Consider the following 23,490-nt stretch of genomic DNA (forward strand, 5'->3'; position numbering starts at 1 on the left):
AGTTTGCTCTTCTTCAGGTCTGTTCCTTTCTCTCTAAGCAACATCCATTGTTCAGTAGCCGAGTTCTCCACTGAATACACACCCTGAGATCTTTCCCTGCCTAGGCAATTGTTTTGAAAAACAAAATAGGGAGAGTAGGCCCCATTAATTTCCTCCTCCCATTCAAATATCAAAGACTAACCGGAGTCAGAGAGACTTCAAGAAGAGCCAATGGGTTTTTCAAGCATTCTAGGACACCCAACAGGTGAAAACCTGCAAATGATGTGGAAAACTGCATTCTAGAGTGGGAGTAAACGTAACTCTGGCTGGCTGATTTAGATTTCTGTCCAATAGACAAAGTTGTCTAACCGTAGAGATGGAAGAAATTCCGTTTCCATCTCAGAGGGATGAGGCATACTATAATGTAAAGCCTATTGAGGGCTTTGGGAATCAAGTTCTATCTCTGACACTTGCCATATGTGTAACCTACCTCCTTGGGTCTTAGTTTTCTAACCTGAAAAATAAGAAGAATTAGTTCCTGAAAATGCCCTGAGTTCCAGATCTAAGATAATAGGAATTGAGTGGATTTTTTTGGGTGTCTCTTCAGAAAATTACTGAATCCTATGTTGATACTATAGTTTTCTACTTTGATCAAATGGTTGATTGGCTGACCATAGAAGATTTCATGGAGGAGGTACTAACCCGAGTCTTGATGGAAGGAAATGTGGAACCTAGAAGGAAATATATTCTATGCCATGGTTTGGGGTGGTGTCCACAAATTTCTGGGAACAGGATAGATGAAGACTTGCATTCAAGAACAACTGGCCACTATTTTATGGAATTAGTTGTTGCTCTTCATCTAAGATCAAAATGACATCACTATTTTTAACAGTTTAAAAACTATATTTATTATATTTTTGGCTTAGTTTCCCTTCTGAAGGAGGAAAGAAGGAAATGAAACAAGCATTTATTAAGTACCTACTATATGCCAGGGATCACCTAAACACTTAAAATTATCACATTTGATCCTCACAATAACCTAGAGAAGTAAACACTATTATTAGCCTAATTTTCCAGGTGAGGGAACTAAGGTATATAGAGGTGTAGTGATTTGCCTAAGTCACACAGCTAGTTTCTGAGGCTAGATTTGAACTCAGCTCTTCCTGATTCCATCCTTAGTACTCTATGCCTTGTGGTACCCTCTAATTGCTTCCAAGTACTAAGGCAAATCTAAGTGTTTACTAATAAATGTAAAAACTAATAAAAAAAAACCTAATAGAATGAGAAAACATTCACTAGTGCCAAGCACTATCCTAAGGCTTGGGGACATAGAGAGAATGAAGAAATTCACTGTTCTCAAAAATCTAAATTGGGGGGAAAGCCCTAGAAAGGGAGGGTCCATGCTCATTTTCAACTGGACCAGTTCAATGCTTAAACAGGGATAGTTACAGGGAAGATGGCAAGATCCAGAGGCTTTAGCAGAGCAGTGGTGAAACCATCAGCATGTATAATATTTATATAACATAATTCCTTAACATTTGGAAAGCATTTCATATATTTACTCATTTAGTCTTCACTACATCCCAAGGAAGACAGATGCTATTATTCTCCCTAAATTAGCTGACATCTACGGTCTTTTCTAGCTCTGACATGCTAGGACTACATTTGCTCATTGGATAGACTGGAACAGCAAGGTTGGAGTCTGGGGGATTGGAGGGGAATAGTAGTCAAAGGTAACACTGTAATCCAGAACTGATTCTGGATGTAATCGAGTTTTCATGTTTCGTTAGGAAGAGGGAATGCTATCGCAAAAAGCCCAGCAATGGTCAAATTGAGAGCAAAGCTAAGAGTTATTTTTTTTTTTTGGCAGAAATATTACCTCAAATGATGTAGCATAAATCTATCAACATTTTTATTGTGATCTCTCTAAAATAGTAAAAGGTTAGCTCTTTCCTGTATGGCTCAGGATGAGCTCACGGTGAAGGAAATATTCCTCAATAACAGTTTTTAATGGGTGCCAAGGTAAAATGCTTTGTTTTCTTTTCTAGATCATGCAACGCCATCCCACGAAGGCAACCAAGGCCTCTCTGAACAAACTCCCAACCCTAAAAGACACCCCAAAATTCCAGGTATGTTTCAATTTAGCAGAGGCAGATCCCCTTATGCATTTTCACAAAAGCTCTCAATCCTGATGAATCACAGAAAGAACAGTCGAAAAGGATTGTATAAGATTGGTCACCAAGGTTTATTCTTATTGTCTTTCAATTCTGTGGGAGAAGATAGAGTAGATTTCATTATAGCTGGATAGCTTAATTCCTCTCCCTGAAACTATGGATACTATAAGTCATATAGTCTCTTAAGTGCAAGGTACAGAAAGATGAAAACACTTTTTCCTTTTACTAGTGAGCCTAGATTGACTTGATCAGACTTAATCCCTGAAAGCCCCAGAAAATCATTTCAGCACCATTATCATTACAGCTGGGAACCTGGGTGTGAGACAGCTAGCAAGAGGCTGATTGAAATACTTATGCGTCCAGTTCTGGACTCATTTGTCCACATCCTGAATTCTGAAAAATGGATTTATTCTGCAACATTACCATAAACTGACTATAGGTGCCCTGAATGGGGGGGGGGAGTGAAATAAAAATGTTTTGGGGAAACCATTCAGAAAATAGATTTTCTTGATTTCTATGTGTCATCTCCATATTCAGAAAGAATGGATCTTTTTGAGGGGATGATACATTTGTAGTGGTCAGCCATGTCATTGTCAGAATTAAATTATTGAATAAGAAGCATGTTATGATAGGGAGTATAGAGGGCTGGCTGTGGATTCTGGGGAACTGTGGTTCAAGCTTAAGCTCATTCTCTGCCACACCCTAGCTAAATGACCTAGTGTACAAATCACTAAACCTCTCAGAGCATAAGCTACTTTCTAAGACTATAAGGAGTGGACAAATTGTTGGCCTGCATTGCTATGAATTTCCATATTGGAAGTTTCCTATAAGAATAAATTAATTGTAAAATTTTTAAAAATGGTTTAAATCTAATTAGAATTCTTATCTTTAGGGTTTTTATTAAAGCTTTTTATTTTTAAAACATATATAAATAATTTTTCAACATTGATCCTTACAAAACCTTGCATTCCAAATTTTCCTCTCTTTCCCCCATCCCTTCCCTTAGATGTCAAGTAATCCAATATATGTTGAATCCAATATATGTCAACATATGTATACAATTATCTTGCTGCATAAGAATAATCAGATCAAAAAGGAAAAATGAGTAAGAAAACAAAATGCAAGTGAACAACAACAAAAAGAGTGAAAATGCTACATTGTGATTATCATTAGGATTTAATTGAACTTGAGATTTTCCTTGAATTGTAATTTGATCTATTTCAATCCATATTCACTCTAGGAGGTTACAAGATTATGTCTTTTTAGGTAAGGGGTCTTAAAGATTTTTGTGTGACATACTCCCCTTTCACATTCAAGTGAAACCCATAGAATTTTTTCAGAATAATATTGTAGGTTTCTTTTTACATTTATAATTGAAAAAAATACTAAATTTTTCTTAGAGGTTAATATTAAGATGTTTTATTTTCTTGCGCAAGTTCATGGACCTCTTGAAATCTATCCATGGATCCCTTAAGAGGGGGCTTATAACTTGGGTTCAGACTCTTGTTATAGTGGTAAGGAACTAAGGAAAAAATTGAAACTCCCAGTGATATCATTTTGCCTGAACTCTGTTAGAAGACAAAGTCCTTTAAGAGTAAACATATATGTTGCTTAAAGAAATAATTTGCCATGTATTGGCCATTCAATCAACCACATACAAGTCGATGCTTGAGTTGGGGGGGGGAAGGGACAAGAATTGATGCTATCCTTCCTTCTCCCCCATCTCCCTTACTGCCTCCTATAGGTCTTTCTGACTCCTTCCCAAGATATATTTAAGTAAAAAAAAAAAAAAAAAGAGTAGAAAGTTCTCATAATTACTTTCACTCAATTGGTATTAGCATTAAGATGAAGTCTTTCAATCAATCAGTAAGTTAATAAATATATATTAAGCACCTACCATATGCCAGGCATTCTGTTAGTTACTAGGAATATTAATCCAAAATTATGAAGCAATTCCTACTCCCAAGGAGCTTACCTTCTAATGAGGAAGGAACAATGACTAGAGTTGGAGAACCTGTGTTTACATCCCATCTGACACACATAATTTTTTCCTCAATGAATAAGCATTAGGACATTTAGGTGGCTTAGTGTTTAGAGCACAGCTCCCAAATTAGGAGGACTGGAGTTCAAATCCAGCCTCAGATACTTATTAACTGGGTGAATCACTTAACCCCAATTGACTCAAAAAAAATTAATAAGGATTTATTTCTTCTCCACCCCCTTTCCCAACTTTCTCCTCTCCAGGGGATGAGATACGCACAGGAAGGAAAAAAAAAAAAGACTATCAATTTATTTGTTAAGTCAGTGGGTTGGACTAAGTGGCTTTCTAGGTTCCTTCCAGCCACTGATCTATCCAGATCTCTGAGCCCATAAAACCTGGAAAAACTCCTGGCCAATGAAACAATTCAATAGATGGTCTGTCAGCTCGGTTTAATCCAGCAGACAAACAAAGCCTTTGTATAGTTTTTCTTCAGATAAGAGAATGAATAGAAAGATTTTCTTTGAAACACTCAGTCACAACCCTCCAGCACAGTTCCTATCCTGTAATGGAGAGCCTTGTTAAATTTGATTAGGCGAGGTTCATTTCAAGCCCTTCCTAATTCCCATGTGTTTTGGCTCACCTAACCAGAATGGCTGATCATCCTCTCGGCTCTCTTGGCGCTGGCTCTGATCCTAGCTGTCTGCATTGCGGTTAACAGTCGGAGAAGGTAAGACAAACAGTGGTCATTTTCATGCTGTTTGTGGAGGGCTATCATTCAATATCTATTAAAGGTTGCTGTCTTTAAAGAAAGGAACAATTTTGAACTCTCTACTTGTTCGAAATTCTTAAGAGGTGCTTAAGTGTGCAGGAGGGACATTCTTTGGGTAAATTGACTTTAGATGTTGGAATTATTGAAGTTAGTGAGAAGGGAGCCCTTTCTTGTCGTGTAGGATTATGAAATGCTCACAGATTACTGAGTCTCTTTTCCAGAGAGTTTTGAAAAGAGAATAAACATCTATATAGAGCAATTAAAATTGTTGTCAGTGGCCAAGATGGTCATCTACTACTACTATTACCACCACCACCACTATCATTACTACTACTACTACTTCTACTGCTATTGCTATTACCACTACTACTATTATTATTATTCCTACTCCTACTCCTACTACTGCTACTATTCTACTACTACTCCTTTACTATTTATATTACTACCATTATTACTACTACCACTACTACTACCACTACCACTACTATTACCACTATTACCAGTACTACCATTACTTCTACTTCTACTACTACTACCATTTATACTATTACCACTATCACTACTACTACTATTACTGTTACTAATACTCTACTACCACTTATGCTACTACTATCATTACCACCACCACTACTATTACCACTAGTACCATACTTCTATCACCTACTTATCACCACCACTACCACTACTACTACTAACCCTACTATTACCACTACTTCTACTACTATTACTACTACTTTACTACCACTTATACTACCACCACTAGCACCGCTACACTACTATTACCACTACTCTACTACTACAGCTACCATTACCACTACCATTACTACTAATACCATTACCATTGCTACTACTATTACCACTACCACCACCACCACCATCATTACTATAATTCTACAACTACTACTATTATTACCACTACTATTACTACTATTACCACTACCACCACCGTTACACTATCATCACTAGTGTATGGCCATTACTACTACTACTACTACTACTGTTGCTGCTGCTACTACCACTATTATTATTCTACTGCTACTTCTATTACTACCATTACTATTTCTACTCTCCCATTTTGACTACTACTATTACTACTACTACCACCACCACCACCACTACTACTACTACTACTACCACTACTACTACTACTATTACTAGTACTACCACCACCACCACCACTACTACTACTATTGCTACAGCTACTACCACCACTACTACTACTACTATTACTACTACTATCACCACCACCACCACTACCACTACTACTACTATTACTGCTACAGCTACTACCACTACTACTACTACTATTACTCCTATCACCACTATCACCACCACCACTACTGTTACTACTGCTGCTACTGCTACAAAAACTAGCATTTATATAGTGCTTTAAGAGTTGCAAAATCTTTTACAAGTTCTATCTTATTTTATATTTACAACAACCCTGGGAGTTAGATGTAATTATTATCTTTATTTTACACGTGAGGATACTGAGGTAGAATCACACAGCTAGTAAATATCTGGGGATAGATTGACCTCTGGTCTTTCCAACTCTGTGTCCATTGATCTGTCCACTGAACTACCTCTAATATGTATATGATCCAGGGCAAATCAGTTTAATGCTTTGGGCCCAGTTTTCTCATCAAAATAAAAAGAAATTAAACTAGATGAACTCTAAGCTCCTTTCATGCTTCAAGTCCATGTATATCTATGAAAGAAACTACATCACATATTTGGCCTTTAGAGAATGAAAGGAAAAAAATACCTGGGAAAGAGAGTAGAAAGAATGCCAGACTTGAAATCAAGTGAGTGCTGGATTCAAATCTCAGTTTTCAATCTTGTGACCCTGGTGAAGACACTGTCTACCTCAGTTTACTCACCGACAAAATAGGGATAATAATAGCATCCACTTTTCAAGTTTGTTGTGAGTATCAAAGGAGAAAATATTTGTAAAGCATTTTGTAGATCTTAAATCACTATATAAGCACTGGGTATTATTATTTGTCAGGCACTGTTTAAGAAAATACAATGATTAAACAAATATGAGATAAGGCCTCAAGGCACTTTCTATTAGAAGAAAGCAAAACTGGTTTAAACACATACATATCAAAAAGCCTAATCCTAGAGAGATATGAATATATGGAGAGAGAGTATTTTAGCTGATAATTTCTCTGGAATAAGGTCTGCCAAGAAGTCACCGTCTTTCTTTTTCTTTTTGCCTCAAATTATTTTTTAAAAGTGAAATATAGATTTCTCATCATTTGACTGCCAGGCCGTTGGCCAATTCTCAGAGTATGTGGTCTTCACTCCTGATTAGATTTCAATAAGTCATTCTTGGCTGATGTCAGTACAGGAATGTCAGAGCTCAAGTGCTGAGCACATGGTCAAGTTCACAGTGACATCCATCCCAGGGGTTCAGTAACTCATGATACAGTTTCTATTGTGTCTATTAAAAAAAAGGAAGACCACCCTTTTGTTCCTTTCCCCATCCTCCACATGAAGTCATTTGCCATGGCAACCGACAAACAGGGATAGTCTGGATACTGGGCAGCTTGCTGGGAATGGGGCCGCCTGGGTGCTATGAATTACCCTGTATTTAATAATTGAAAACAGATTTCCAATCGTAACTGAAGGCAGTTAATAGAATAGTAGGCTAGATAAGTCTATAGATACACTTTTCCCTTTTAAATTCACCAGCCTAATACTATTCTTTTTTTAAAAAAAGGCTTATCTCTGTCTCTCTCTGTCTCTTTGTCTCTATCTGTTTCTCTCTGTCTCTGTTTCTCTGTATGTGTCTCTGTGTTTCTCTATCTCTGTCTCTTCTCTTCTCCTCTCCTCTCCTCTCCTCTCCTCTTCTCTCCTCTTCTCTTCTCTCCTTTTTTCTCCTCTTCTCTCTTCTCCTTTCCTTGTGCTTCTCTTTTATTCCATCTCCACAGACACACACTTGCTTTACAAAGAGATCCAAAATCCACTAGGTTTCACTAGGAAAGGCTGGGATGGGAAGGAAGCATCATATGGACAGCCTCATCCAGGAAAAAAAAAAGTCCAGTCCATTGCTACTGCTGAGATCTTCATGTTCTGTCCCTGGTTAGGGATTCACTTTGAGCTTTAACAGAATTCAGTATCTTTCTCTTTGTGTGTGAAATTAATTTTTTTAGGTTCTTAGTGCTAGAGTTGGAAGACATCACAAGAGGCTAGCTAGTCCAAACTCATCCACTATATGACTTCTTTGACTTATCACAAAACTTAGTGTTCTTTCCATCACATCACATCTACAAACATAGATTAAGCTAAGTACTGATATTTCCCTACCCTCCTCTCAGCATCCCAGTAGAATACAGAACTCCATGATGACCAGATTCTTGGAAATCAAAGGGATCTTAGTGGTCATCTAGTACAGTTTCTTATCTATAATGCAGAAATTAATTTCACTCAACAAACATTTAGTAAGTGTAAGGCACTATGCTAAGCACTAAAGATCCAAAAACAAAAATAAAAGTCCTTGCCCACAAGGGGTTTATGTTTCACTTGAAGGATCTAATATAAACAGACAAGTATAATTGGAGAAATTTAGAGAAATTTGGTTGTCTCTTTCATATGCATAAGACAATATTTTTCTTTTTCATGATAAAAGGGGAAGCATTTAATCAGGGTAGTCAGTAAAGTGAGGCTACAAGATACTCTCTATAGAAAGATAAGATTCAGGACTTTCCCTTTACACAGGAGTGATGTAAATGTTAGATGAAGTAACATACAAAAGTACTTTACAAAGAGAACTGTGGTGCAGTAAAATACATGCTCAGTTGAAAATTCACAAGATCTCAGCTCAAATCCTGACTCAGACACTTATCAGCTGTGAAATCCTGGATTATATCGCTCTCAACTCCAATTTGCTTATCTACAAAATGCTTACACTGCTTAGTTCCCAGGATGCTCAGGAAAGAAGTACTCATAAACCTGAAACTATAGCCTAGTGCTAGATTTGAAATCCGAGTCCCTGATTCAAATTCTGACTCTGCCATTTACTGCCTGAGGCAAGGCACTTGGCAAGACCCTCTGGGCTTTAATTTCTAAGGTATTGGATGGTTGTTTGATGGTATTGGATGGTTGTTTGATGGTATTGGATTGTTGTTTATTCATTTCAATTGTCTGACTCTTTGTAACCCCATTTGAGCTTTTCTTGTCAGAAATACTAGAGTAGTTTGCCATTTCCTTCTCCAGCTCATTTTACAGATGAGCAAACTGAAGCAAACGGGGTGGAGTGATTTGCCCAGGATCACATAGCTAGTAAGTGCTTGAGGCCTTATTTGAACACAGGAAAATGAGCCTTCTTGATTCCGCGTTCAGGGCTCTATCCACTGCAGTCCTAACTGGCTGCCTCTACTTCTTTCCAATTCTTGACCTATGTTATCAAGATTGAGTGTATAGTATTTGTGGTAAAAACTCTTCAATCTAGATTAACCAGTTTAAAAGAAAATCTGATTGAATGAAAAAAGAAATGATATAAAACTAAACTTATATCATTGACTCTTGTTTGGGGAAAAAAACACTTTTACATTTCCATGGACAGATAGTAACTCAGACTGGACTAGAAGGTGGGATAATGGTTGAATTTGTGGATCTCCTTTCTGGTTGCCAGCCCAGATCCCTCTCTTTGGTCCCATCAACCCTCTCTTCTATTATTTCTCTCCTGACTAGGTGTGGGCAGAAGAAGAAACTTGTAATTAATAATGGTAATGGAGCAGTTGATGACAAGAAGTCCTCTGGACTGAATGGTGACGCCAGCAAGTCTCAGGAAATGGTGAATCTGGTGTACAAAGAACCATCTGATGGCCAAATAGGACAGGATGAGTACATAAATACTGATGAGACTCGGAACCTGCAGAACGTCGATATGAAGATTGGAGTATAAGACCAGCCAGGCCTGCTTGTCAAATGAGAGTTGGGACATCACCATTACATGGAACTGGGACTAACTCAGATGCAATGTGCTACTGATAGTCATCTTGGCTTTTTTTTTTTTTTTTAATCAAATTTTTTCTTGTCCTTTGGGTTTTGTTGTCATTGGTTTTTTGTTTTTTTTTTAAAAGTCAAATCCAAATTACCAAAATGAACAGTTGGGTATGAATTCGATAATACCAGTTCCTGCCTGGAGGGCTCCCACTGGCCATGGTTTGTGATGGGTGGCTGCTAGCTTGAACAAAGATACATTTCATTTTCTCCTGTCCTTCTATTCCTTTCCATTCCTTCCCACTTTCTCCAGTATCTCTCATCCCCATTCTATTTTCAAGATCTTTGCAAATAGTGTTTCCTGTGTCTAAAGAGAGTTCAAGGAGAAAGGACATAGGTGATTAACAGGAAACATGAAAGGAAAAACAGACAAGGTCTCATGGGGCAGGGATAGAAGCACTATCCCCAAAATTCTGGTTTTCAAAGGCCAGCTGGTTACCCATCCACTTGAAGCCTGGTACTCTGGAAAGTTACTATGGCTCATGGGCCATACCTGGAGGGTGAAGCTATTTAATTCTAGTAAACTATTTAACTCTATTTTGACAAGCCCAGCCCCGGAGGTCCAATGATCACGGTGCCTTTGTTAGAGAAGATAAAAGGCTTTAAAGGTCTATATTTCTCTCACCAGTATTTCTCTGTTACTTTCCTTTAGTAACTGAGTTCTCCCTGTGGGTAGACCAGAAGGCCATTCAAAGCCATCCCTGGAATCTTCTTAGAGATAGCTTAACTCAATTCAAATTTCACAAGAGATCAAAGAAAATATCAGTATTGTCTCTCTGAGGCCTAAGAAGTCCCACTCTCCTAAAACTGTAATTTTAAGAGGCTTGGCACTATTAATGTTCTCATTCCCACCTGTTATATTGCCTTGCAGGTAACTAAAATCATGTTAAATATGTATAACATACCGTTTGCTGAGGTGGAAGGCAGGGTAGTTGACAGTTCATTTGCTATTCTTTTGAACCCTGGCCCAGCTAATTTAGTAATGTCCATGAAAATTAACCTATGCCCCTTCACCCGCATATCACATACAATGGAAAAAAAAAACAGCAAGAAAATGAAAAGGAAAGAGGATGTAAATAGTCACTATCCAACCTAAAGATTGGAACAGGATTTTTTATTTTTATTTTTTGCTTTTTTGGGGGGGGGAGGGAGTGGGGGTGGAGAAGGGGAAGGGCTCCTGTGCAAGTGCTTTTTATTAGTGTATTTATTTTTATTTTAACAAGCTATTGGAATTCATTTTGCCTAGGGCAGGTCATACAGTTCTGGATCAAGTTTAGATCTCAAACAGAGCCAGAACGGACCTCAGAAGTCATCTTGGTAACCTTCTCTGTCCCATTTTACATATGAGAAGGAAAATGGGGCTTTCTTAGGTCAGTTATCTAAGGGTTCTCTGAAAGAGTAATGGAATTTTCTCCATTTTTGGTCCTGGGAAAACTCCAGTTCTATGTATAAAGTACTTAGTTCCCTAAATCAGTCATAGCTCCTTTCTCCTCTTCCATGATACCCAGTAGCTGAAGAAGACTTTCAAAACTTCTCAAGTCCATTTGAAATGAGTCACCAAATCCATAAAGTGGGTCTGTAAAAGCAAATCCACTTTCTGAGTCATGGTGTCAATGGGAACCATGTGTCAGGGAGAAAACTGATCTCTGCTCTACTCATCAGGCAATGCTTTTGATATAAAAATATCTTTTAACACAAATGTCATTTAAGGCTTATTCACAAAAATGTCTACTCTAAACCAGTCTTATTTGGCAGATAAATAAAGGATAAGATGGCCTTTTGTGGATCTTACACTAGGGCCTTGATGAACATTCAATGCTTTTGTTTATTTCTGTCTCCATCCTGGGCCAGTTCCAGATTTAACTCTGGACCTTTTTCTTTTAAGTTTCTAATCAATGAAATGTCATCTCATGACAAAGATCCCTTTTATTTCTTTCCTATGATCATCCCCAGAAGCAAAAGTTGATTCTCTAGCTACTCGGGTGATCTTCACATATGTACCACCAGATTTAGACTAACATGACCCAAGAAACTTTAGGCTATGGACACTCATATCCAATATGGACAAAGCTAAAGTATTCTCAAGCCTCATTGAGTCCTAATATCATTTTGTTTTCTGACATATTGGTCTTTCACAGGCCCATTGCCATCCAAATAATATGTCTGATGAAAATGATTTCTTTGGGAAAAAAAAAACCTTAGTTTTCATAGGGTAAAATTGTTTTCTACTCAGAAACCACACACACACACACACACACACACACACACACACACACACACACACACACACTTTGTGTCCAGGCTGTAGATATAATTCCCCCCTGCCATCCAAACTTATGGATCCCCTGAAACCGATTCATAGATCCTTTGGGGATCTCTGGATGCCAGATTTAAAACTCCAGATCTAGCACAACCACCTCATTTTATTGATAGGGAAATATAAATTCTCCCAAAGTTTCTTTCTTTGCCTTCATATCTCTAACTTCTACTACCATTCCTGGCACATAGTAAGTACTTAATAAATGCTTGTTGAGTTGGAAAAAATTGAGGGAATGTAATTTGGTCAAAATCAATTGCAATCTAGTAAGTATGAGAGTCAGGATTCAAACATGAGCTCGTCTAGTACTTTTCTCACTATGCTCTTAAACTCTCAGCAATCCAATTCCCTGATGCAATCTTCTCATGAGATTTCTTACCTCACTTTAAAAAATCATGGCAGGTCTATGATATATTTCTTAAAGCAATGATGGTTTCAAACTTGCTGGACAACCTTAAACAACTACTTAACATCTCTTAGACTTATGGCAAAATAGTGTTGCTAGCATTGATTTCCTTGCAAAGCAACCCAACTTTAGAAAATAGTGATCCTGCCATTGCCAATTTTCTCCTTCTTCTAAGGGCTGCATTGAAATTTAGCATTATATTAAAAAGTAAATGGGTAAATGATCACTTTATATCTACCCCTTGATATGTTTTAGCCAAGGAAACCAGACTTCTCTGATGGGGCTTCTCCTCTCAGAAAACTGCATAGCACATAGTAGGTGCTTAATAATTGAATATTGATCAATTAGTCAATGATAGATAATGACTTTGCCAAGATATTAATTGATATATTGAGTCAGGCCAACAGAATAAAGTGACTCCCAGTTTCTCTTGAGGAAAAAAAAATTTGATAATAATACGACTTGTTGTGCAGCTGAGTGGTGCAATGAATAGGGTGCCACATCTGGAGTAAGGAAGACCTTAGTTCAAATCCAGCCTCAGATATTTCCTAGCCATGTGATTCTGGGAAAGTCACTTCACCCTATTTGCCTCAGTTTCCTCATCTGTAAAATGAGTTCGAGAAGAAAGTGACATAACACTCTACTATCTTTGTTGAGAAAACCTTAAATGGGGTCGTGGAAAATCAGACATAACTGAAAAACAACTAAACAACAACAAAAATATGACCTGTTAAACACCATATTGTGGGTACTATTTAGTGTGACAAGTGTGTAATGTTTTCTTGAAAAAAATATATATTGTTGATTTATCTCTGCATGTAATTGGTTATCCTCATTTTTAAAAGTATTATCTGTCTTTCCCCAGATATTTGTTTATTTATTGAGAAACTGCTTATACAGAGAAAAAGCATGATTTGTATATTGCCCTGATGGAAAGGACTTATTGGAAAACATTAAATGGTCAATGGAACCCACAAGGAGAAAATTGTGCTGTGATCTCTGATTGAGGGGGAGGGGGGCTTTTTTGATTGGTTGACAAGGCTGCTGGAGGGGTAAATAACATGGGTTTCATCTGCCTGGGTACATTGAAAGGATAAACTCTAAAATTTAAAGATAAAAGATTCTTGATGAACAGCAGGACTGCGATGTCTGCCACATATCCCCAAATGGGGGATTCTCATCAACTTAAAAGGATGAACTGGGATTTCCAAAAAAGATAGCACAGGATATATTATTCAAACTCTATAACAGTAATTGGGAGGTCAAACAATAACCCCCCGCCAATTTTGTCAAAGGCATGGTTTTGCCCAGATAGATGCTATATGAATAAAAGCATAATAGATAAGATTATGAATGGGTATATTTCCCTTTTGGATGTCAACTCATATATACCATCTCATATAGTACCCATATTATCCATATTCTTCCAGGCGCTTTACACAGAATATACATTCACCTTGTTGCTGGGAATCCTTTTGTGGCTATCTATCACCACTCACAGAATACAGATCTCTAGGATTTTTTTCCTCTTTTTTAAAAATAACTTTATTGACAGAACCCATGCCAGGGTAATTTTTTACAACATTATCCTTGCACTCACTTCTGTTCCGATTTTTCCCTCCCTCCCTCCACCCCCTCCCCCAGATGGCAAGCAGATGTTAAATAGGTTACAGTATATCCCAGATACAATATATGTGTGCAGAACTGAACAGTTCTCTTGTTGCACAGGGAGAATTGAATTCAGAAGGTATAAATAACCCGGGAAGAAAAACAAAATTGCAAGCAGTTTACATTCATTTCCCAGTGTTCTTTCTTTGGGTGTAGCTGCTTCTGTCCATCCTTGATCAATTGAAACTGAATTAGATCTCTTTATCGAAGAGCAGATCTCTAGGATTTTATAATTTAAAGGACTTGAAGATCATCCAGTCCAACTCATGCCCCAAAGGATGCTTGAATTTTTTAGCCACTGCTTGAATATCTTCAAAAAAGGAGATCCACTACCTGCTGAGGCAGCCAGCCCATTTCATTTTAGAAAAGTTTAATTCTTTTAAAAACTTGCCAATGAGTCATACAAAAATTTATCTTTTTTGGGGGTGCCATATCCATCTCTTGTTTCTGATTCTGCCCTCAAGGAACAAGGACAACAAATCTTGAGTTATTTATTTTTTTTTTTTTTTTATTTTTTTAATACCAGAGCTATGTAGATAGCTCTCAGTGAGGAAACTCTCTTTACCAATATGAATCAACACCTGATTATCAAATTCTAGTTTCAAAAAATTGCTATTCAAGTTCAGAAGACAACAGAATCCTAAATTTAAATCTAGAGAGGAAGTTAGAGATTATTTCACCCAAACCTTTTGTTTTATACATAAGGAAACAGAAACTTGTAAACTTTAAATGTTTCATCACATAGTTGCAGAACTAAAATTAATGATTTTATGTTATACTATTGTAATGCTGAATCACTATCAGACTAGTGTCTAGGAAAGGGTTTGTTTGGAATAGCCCAAGTTTATACTGATTTTCATCCTAAAAGTGTAGTAAGAAATTTTTTTTTATGAAGTCCCCAGTTAGAAAGCAAAAACAAAAGACAAAAAACCAAAAAACCAAAATAAAACAAAATAAAAAACTCCCAGTCAAATGATGAGATGGGGTAGGTGGGTGAGGAGAGGGGAGGGATTGAGATCCTAGCCCTGCTCTAGGAATGCTCTTTCCTATTTGCTTCTCGAGCTCTTTTTCATCCTTGTTCCTTGAGCAAAGGGATTATCAGACAAGGTAAAAAAAGAGTCAACCATGGCTACTTATGATAAATAAGCTTGAATCTGTCAAATATAATGTTTGAAAGAATAAAAGAAAAATAGAAATTGAATTACACAAGAGATAAGGTAAGGATCACTTTTCCCTATGACTGTTTTTTTTGTTTGTTTGTTTTTTTTGTTTTAGTATTCCAGTTATTGAAACAAGAGCCCATGATAAAAGAAAAATAATCATCATCATCAATATGTCCACTTAGTGGTCAGGTCTTGTGATTTTTTCTGGAAGTTTTATGTTGAAAAGGGGGACCAGAGTTGTAGCTGCCATTAGATCACAGAGTGGTTGCTCTATGAATATGTGGGGAAAAAAGAAGCTAGCAGCAACTTTTTCTCCTTTTTCTTTCAAGACAAGTTCAACATTTCCACTATACTGGGAGAAACCCTGTTCTCTTCTTTCAAACTTGAATTAACTTCCACTCTTCCCATGTTGGGAAGAAATACAGCTTCCAGATTTTTAAAATTATATTAGTAATCTTTCACATGGTGACACTTCAAATACTCCAAAATTATATTTCATAAGCCTTTCTCTCACCAGATTAGCTATTTATAGTTTTCTTGATCAATCCTTAAATTGATATTTTATGCAAAATCCATGTATTGGATAAAAGAATAATCTGGATGATTTCTGAAGTTTCCTCTTATTCTGAGATCTTGCAATTCCATAACCCATGGCCATCAATAGTCAAAAAAGGAACGAGGCTATTTGTTTCATGGTTTTATCCAACTGACAAAGGATACAAAGTAGAAAAAGATGGAAAAGAGAGAATAATAAGATTTTTTCCCCAAGTTATGGTGTCAACTTAGAATGGCATTGACTGTTGTATAATATAAACTCCTTTTATAAATTAATGAAAAATAATTTATTAAATGATTATGAGACAAATGCTAAGGATATAAACAGAAAAGCAAACCAAAGCCAGGATGGTTAAATAGTAGAAAGAAATGTAGTGAGCCTCTCAACAAATCTCCAAACATTTAGAAAATATATCAGACAAACTGATTAAGGTGGAAATTCAAGAGAGAAAAGTAATCATAAGTCATTTTCCCAGTTCAGGTCCACAAAAAGAGATAGATAAAGAGTTCTGTGATATTGTGGATGGAATCTGGTCAGGAGTTCAATATATAAAGTGAGAACCTGCATCCCCAGTGTCTGTCACAGAGAGGTGTCTGAGACTAATCAATAAATCACCATTGTGCAAATGCTGGAAAGCAGATGCTTTCTGCTCCTCCCCAAATGCCCCAATTACATCATCTTCTAGATTTGATACAACACCAGCAATGACCCAGAATCTGGGAAGTCTGAGATAGAAAACTCCACCATGGGATGAATCCTCCAAACCAATATGAATTCAATTATTAAATCAATGTGGGTCTTTGCACTTCAATGGATGAGGCCATGGGAAAGAACCCATGTATTAGAAACCACTTAGCTTTTTAGAATGAGAAAGTAAAAAAATAAAAAAAAAAACCCATCACCATTACCAACTCCTAAGTGGAATTTCTTTTGGTCCTGAGCAATTAAACTGAGAGCCAGAATCAAGAGGAAAAAATTAAATCAAAAGTGGTTTTTGTTGTTGTTGTTGTTGTTTGTTTGTTTGTTTTTTTACCATCAGAGAGAGAAATTTTAGATATTAAGAGGGGTCAATCCCTGTCTGGTTGTGAGGACTTTAGAAATTCTGGTGGAAATATAAAATTTCTGTTTTTTTTAATAACTGACAAAATTAAACAAAACAAAACAAACAAAAAAGCAATGCTTTCCAGCTTTTTCTTGCTCCCATCTACCTATCTTTAAATGACCTCTGAGATGCTCTCTAGCTTTCAGATTTTTCTAGGATTCTGTTGGCTTCATAACTGAGTTTCTTCATTAAAAGGTAAACTTCCTTAGGAATGCCAAGATAAGAACTCTGAGTTCTCAAATAGGTAAATACTGCATTGGATATGGGATTGAATTAATTAGCTTATTTCCTCCAAAAGCAGAATTTGAACATTTCTTCCTGTCCATCTTTTTGCCTGTCTTCCCATGTATTGGCCACTGAAAGTTTAGTCAATGCATTGTAGTTATCCTAAAGTTCTCTGGACATCCATTAATTTACCAACTACAGGTCCCAGGCCAAACCCCAATTTGTCATTGAGCCCTGAGTGATTCAGAGTAAATGTAAATAACAACTTTCTGATTTTGCCAGAAACCATGAGGAATGATTTTTTTTTTTTTTTGGACTAAGAGATCATTCTCTGCCCTTTTTCTTACTTAGCCTTAATCACTGATTGGGCACTGTCTCAGTCAAATTGAGACCTGTTAAAGATCTTGGCTTAAAAAGGCTAAGATTTCCTTAAAGGAAAGGGACTCACATGTGCAAAAATGTTTGTGGTAGCTCTTTACATTATGGTAAGAAACTGAAAACTGAGTGGATGCCCATTAGTTGGAGAATGGCTGAATAAGTTGTGGTACATGAATGTTATGGAATATTATTGTTCTGTAAGAAATGATCAGCAGGATGATTTTAGAGATGCCTGAGGAGATTTAAATGAACTGATGCAAAGTGAAATGAGCAGAACCAGGAGATCATTGTACATGGCAACAAGATTATACAATGATCAATTCTGATGAACATGACTCTTTCCAATAATGAGATGACTGATGCCAGTTCCAATGATCTTGTGATGAAGAGAGACACCCAGAGAGAGAACTGTGGAAACTGAGTGTGGATCCCAACATGACATTCTCACTCTTTTTGTTGTTCGCTTGCATTTTATTTTCCTACTCATTTACTTTCCTTTATTTACTTATTTATTGATCTGATTTCTCTTGTGCAGCAAGAGAATTGTATGAATATGTTTACACATATTGAACTTGACATATATTTTAACATGTATAACATATATTGGATTGCCTGCCATCTAGGGGAGAGGGTGGGGGGAAGGATGAGAAAATCTGAAGCACAAGGCTATACAAGGGTCAATGTTGTCAAATTATCCATGCATATGTTTTGAAAATAAAAAGTTTTAAAAAGAAAAAAATAGAAGGCTCAGCTCTCCCATTACATACAAGGCCATAATCCTGAATGGAAAAACAAAAGGTCATCCAATGAACTTTTACACTTTCAGGATTTTGTTACAAAAGGACCCAAACTTGATAGAAAATTTGACATACAAGATCCAAGAGAAATATAAGGTAAACATCAAGTATTAATTATAAGGGACTCATAAAAGACAAATTATTGTCTTTATCATACATAATTATGTAAATTGTGTATTCAAGATGGCTCTGAAGGAGAAAGCGAGGCTAGTGACTTTGCACAGTCTTCCCTCACTGAAATGCTCACTTACATGTCCTGGTATCATCTCCCTGATGTCATGGTTCTTCCTCTGCATGAACAAAGGACAACCAACAACAGTAACAACTAGAGGAATATTTTTCCTGCCTATTATTTACCATTCACCTTTCCCACATGACCTGTCTTTTCTTCCTATTAAATGTTTTTTTAATGACACATTTTCTTTTTATATGAATGGCCCATATATTTTAATTAAACTTAAATTTATTTATTCTCTTTCTCTTTCTTTTTTTTTTTCTTTTTGCTGAGGCAATTGGGTTAAGTGACTTGCCCAGGGTCACACAACTTTTTAAATGTCTGAGGCCAGATTTGAACTCAGGTCCTCCTGACTTCAGGGTTGGTGCTCTATCCACTATGTGACCTAGCTGCCCCAATTTATTTATTCTCAAATTTATTTTAGTCTAACCTAAAACACTAAAAAATATTTTTACATCTACACAAAAGAACACAGAGAATAACATGAACTGGGAATCTCAATTTCATACTATTTGCTTTAAAATATAGTTAAAATAATAAAATGTGTTTATGAATTATGATGGGTGATAAAAATATATGATAATGAAATAAAAAGATAACATATTTATAATCAATAAAACAAATGTATAATGCATTTGAATATATGTGCATAAATAAATAGATAAATATAAATTAGACCCTTTATTTTCAGAATTTATATTCTGAACTGTCCTACTTATCTATGCCTCCTTTTGAATTCCTTCTCTTCCTTTTTATGCATTTTTAAAAAAAAGTTTTTCTTTTTTTTTTTTTTTTTTTGCTTATTGTTGCTAACTCATCCTCTTCCCCCCAAACCCTTCTTCAATTAAAAAAGCAAGATGAAGAAAAATTTAAACCTTTATAACAACGCAAAGAATTAAACCAAATCTATACAAAAGCCATGTCTAAAAATGTTTCTTTCTGAACCTTGAGTCTACCACTGTCAGGAGGTGGGTAATTTATTTCATCAAAGGGGCCTCTGAAGACAAAGCTGGTCATTACTTTGATCAGAGTTCTTAATCTTTCAAAGTTGTGTATGTATATATATATAATTTTGCTATCTTTGTGTAACAAGGCTTTCAAGCTTAGCTGATACCACTTCCTTATATGAAGGTGCCTAGGGATTCTGCCTCTGGGACTCTGGGAGAATCATGCTACCATAGAATAGAATTTTCTTGGAAAGACTGTGGAAAATAAATAAACATTCTGTATCTGGTTCCAACCTGATGAATATGTGGTTAGGAGGAACCTTTTAAAATTTGCTGCTTCATTGGACCTGGGGGCTTCTTCACAAAACCTGAGTCAGTCTCTTTGGCCGTCTTCCTAATATTTGGTGGGAAGACTGCTTTGCCCACAGCACAGTGGTGAGACAATACTAGAAGAACATTCATGGAACCTTTTTCCCTTTTGATGCCTTTTGAAAGACCTTGGCCCTTGCATTTGTACTTCTCTGTTTTGGGTGAAGGTTGTTATTATTGTTTGTCTTTCATTCTTGAAGACCATCATGAAATCGGGGAGGTAAAGGCCATTACCCTCAGAGATCAGGACAGAGAGCCACAGAAATCTGGGAGTTGAGTTCAAGTTGGGTTTTGCAGCCAGCCCATCATCAATACCCAGAGAAGCAAAGAGTGGCCTTTAGGAGTGGCCATCAGAACTTAGTCCAGGAAAGCTAAATAAAAGTAGAAGATTTATCCAGCTGCATCCAGGCCACAGCATCTGGACATGAATTGTGCTAAGAGTGAGTGTGCTTTCCCTAAAGATTGAGATAGTAAAAAGGAGAGTTTGGGGAAAATGTTTGGGTTGAAAAGTAAATACCCTTTTCAAAAGCTAATTGATGTTAAGTAATTAAATCGAACTAGAGCTCAAGTCACTTTTACTTAATGAAGAGAGGAACCTTATTGATGGGGCTCAAGTCAATGGCCCAAACCCAGTAAAGTATGCTAGATCCCTGAGGGCATATGTGGTTGGTCTAGTTCAGTGAAAGCCAAATCAAATTCACTGATAATGGTATAAATGCTTATATGGTATAAATATATTTATATAAACTGTTTCCTTGCTTTTCTTTCTTTTTTTCACTTGTATGTTTAGAATATTTGAATTTTTCCAAAATATTTTCTATCATAATTTCTTTTAAAAAATATTTCATTAAAGAAAATAATTCATTATGTGGAGCCTGAATGTAGATTAAAGATACTTTTTCTTCACTTTGGTTTTTTTTTTTTTTTTTTAGGCTGATATTTTCTTTTATAGCACGACTTACATGGAAATGTATTTTGCATGATTACAAGTATAACTCATTTGGAATTGCTACCTTTTTTAATGAGGGAGAAGAGAAGAAGAAGAGAGAATTTGGAACTCAAAATTTTTTTAAAAGTATGTTAAAATTGTTTTTACATGTAAATGGTAAATAAAATATAAAAGAAAAAAAGAAAAAAAATCATTACATTCATATATCACAATTTGTTCATCCCTTCCTCAATTTGTTAAATTTTAATTCTTTTCTTTTTAGAATAAGAAGAGAATTTAAGGTTATGCTCCTTTGTATTCCCACTATTTTGCAGAATATCTGGCACTTCATGAGCTCTTGGTACATGCCTTTTGATTGATTAGTCCCTTAAATCAACCCTCTCCTTGGAGAGATGAGGACATGGAGAGCTTGAGATGTGGAGTAACACCATAAAGGCATAAATAGAGTTAGTGGTAGAGGTAAAATTAGAACCTTTCTCCTGACCTTTCTGCACTAGGTCTCCTTGAATTTAACCTGAAAACTATGTAAATATTTGTTTTTTGACTAGGGAATGGTGCTCACCTAGAGGATGACTCAGACAAGGAAGAAGGTTTAACAATCTCCAGCCTCTCATCAAGGAAACCAACCCTGAATCTTTTACATCAAAGATTTTTTTTGTACCCTAACCCAGAGTTCAAAGCCCATAAAACACATCAATTTGAATCTGGATGACCTGATTGATAGGGTTCTAGCAGCCCAAAGCAAGGGCATAACCTCTCAGAAGCATGCTGCATGTTTCTAGCTAGAGCACCCAGTCAGAGCTTTAAGGTGACTACAGATCTCAGAAAACCATTTTCTCAGAGGAAAGGGAGCAGGTGTGCAAATTGTCTTTCTCCCCTCACTTCCCCAGAAATGAGATACTAAGACCAAACATATGAAAAACAGGAAGTGTTACAGCAAATGTCTTCGTCATTGTGGTGTCCTGTCCATTTGTTCACTCCTTATTCTTACTTGTTCATCTGTCAGTATTTCGTATCCCTGTAACACAAGAACCACCCTCCTCTGACCTGTGTCGGGAATCACTTGGCTTCTAATTTGATAACAATTTTCTCAAAAATCTAATCAAAGCAGTCTCTGGTCTTCTATTTATTTACCCTGGAATAGGGCACTGTGATGAATTAACCCATATAAAGAACTGACCTTTTTTTTCCCCCCTCATGCCCAATTCTCCTGAACTGAAGCTAGATATCTTCCAGATTTACAAAGTCAAATGGGCAGGAGCTTGGGAGTCTGGGTGGCTTGGCTGTGCTACTAATTTTGACACCACACGCCCTATAAGATTCGTTTTTCACAATACCCTGTGAGGTGGTTAGTGAAGTGTGGTCATCCTCATTCTACAGATGAAGAAACAACCAAAGGCTCAGGTTGATGTAGTGGAAAGTGTGCTGTATTTGGAATTAGAGGGCCTGGATTTCAATCTTTCTTTTACCATTTTCTATGTGTGTGATCTTAGAGAACCTATAACTGTTACCTCCTTAAACTTCCTTTCCTATCTGGAAAATCAGGTGACTGAAGCACAGCACTAGACTCCAAGAAGACTGTCCATCAAAGGGGGAATGGTTGAACAAACATGATGGAAATTATCGTGAAGTAAGAAATAATGAAAAAGATAACAGATTCAGGAAATCCTGGAGAGTAAAAATTGATGCAAAGTGAAGTGATTAGAACCAGGAGACCAATGTATAAAGTAACAACTAATGGAAAGTGAAATGATTAGGAGTCCAGTATATCAAATAACAAGACCAATGAATAAAGTAACAAGACCAATGTGTAAAATAAATAACAACAATGTATAAAGTAACAAGATCAATATATAAAGTAACAAGACCAATGTATAAAATAAATAAAGTCAATGTATAAAGTAATAAGACCAATGTATAAAGTAACAAGACCACTCTGAAAGCCACAAGAGCTCTGATTAAAGTGATGGCAATTTTGCTTCCAAAGAGCAGGTGATAAGTATTTAATCTCCTGATATATGTCATGGACTTTAAATGAAGAAAAAGACAAATATTTTTGGATGTGGCCACAGTAGTAATTAGTTTTCCTTGACTGCTTTTTTTTTCCTCCTGAGGCAATTGGGGTAAAGTGACTTGCCTAGGGTCACACAGATAGGGAATATTAAGAGTCTGAGACCAGATCCTCAGGTCCTTCTGACTTCAGAGTTGGTTCTCTCTCCACTGGACCATCTAGCTGCTCCCATTGACTGCTTATTTTCTAATAGATTGCAAGTTCCTTGAAGATAGAAACTGTTATTTTCCTCTTTCTGTATCCCCCACAAATAGTAGTGGCAAATAGTAGGTACTTAATAAATATTTATTGATTATAATAATAATATATATATAGTCTTAATTGGTGATTTTTGTATTTGTATTGTTGATGGTTGATGTTTATAAGATTTTATTCTTTAAGTTTGTAATTGGGG

The 23,490-nt window shown here is 36.5% G+C and overlaps 1 protein-coding gene across 4 annotated transcripts in view; it reads left to right on the top strand.

Moving 5' to 3' along the window:
* The window catches only part of CD44 (CD44 molecule (Indian blood group)), an 85,554-nt gene extending 73,825 nt beyond the window's left edge, over positions 1–11,729 (top strand). For all 4 annotated transcript variants that reach the window (XM_051967536.1, XM_051967535.1, XM_051967533.1 and 1 more), the window contains 3 exons: positions 2,028–2,108; positions 4,783–4,861; positions 9,602–11,729. In XM_051967536.1, coding sequence (XP_051823496.1) covers positions 2,028–2,108; positions 4,783–4,861; positions 9,602–9,815 — 374 coding nt within the window. In that variant the 3' untranslated portion in view covers positions 9,816–11,729. The remainder of the gene's footprint in view (positions 1–2,027; positions 2,109–4,782; positions 4,862–9,601) is intronic.
* Positions 11,730–23,490: the final 11,761 nt, after the last annotated feature.

The sequence above is a fragment of the Antechinus flavipes genome, chromosome 6 (genome assembly GCF_016432865.1).
Source record: "Antechinus flavipes isolate AdamAnt ecotype Samford, QLD, Australia chromosome 6, AdamAnt_v2, whole genome shotgun sequence".
In the NCBI taxonomy this organism is placed as follows: domain Eukaryota; kingdom Metazoa; phylum Chordata; class Mammalia; order Dasyuromorphia; family Dasyuridae; genus Antechinus; species Antechinus flavipes.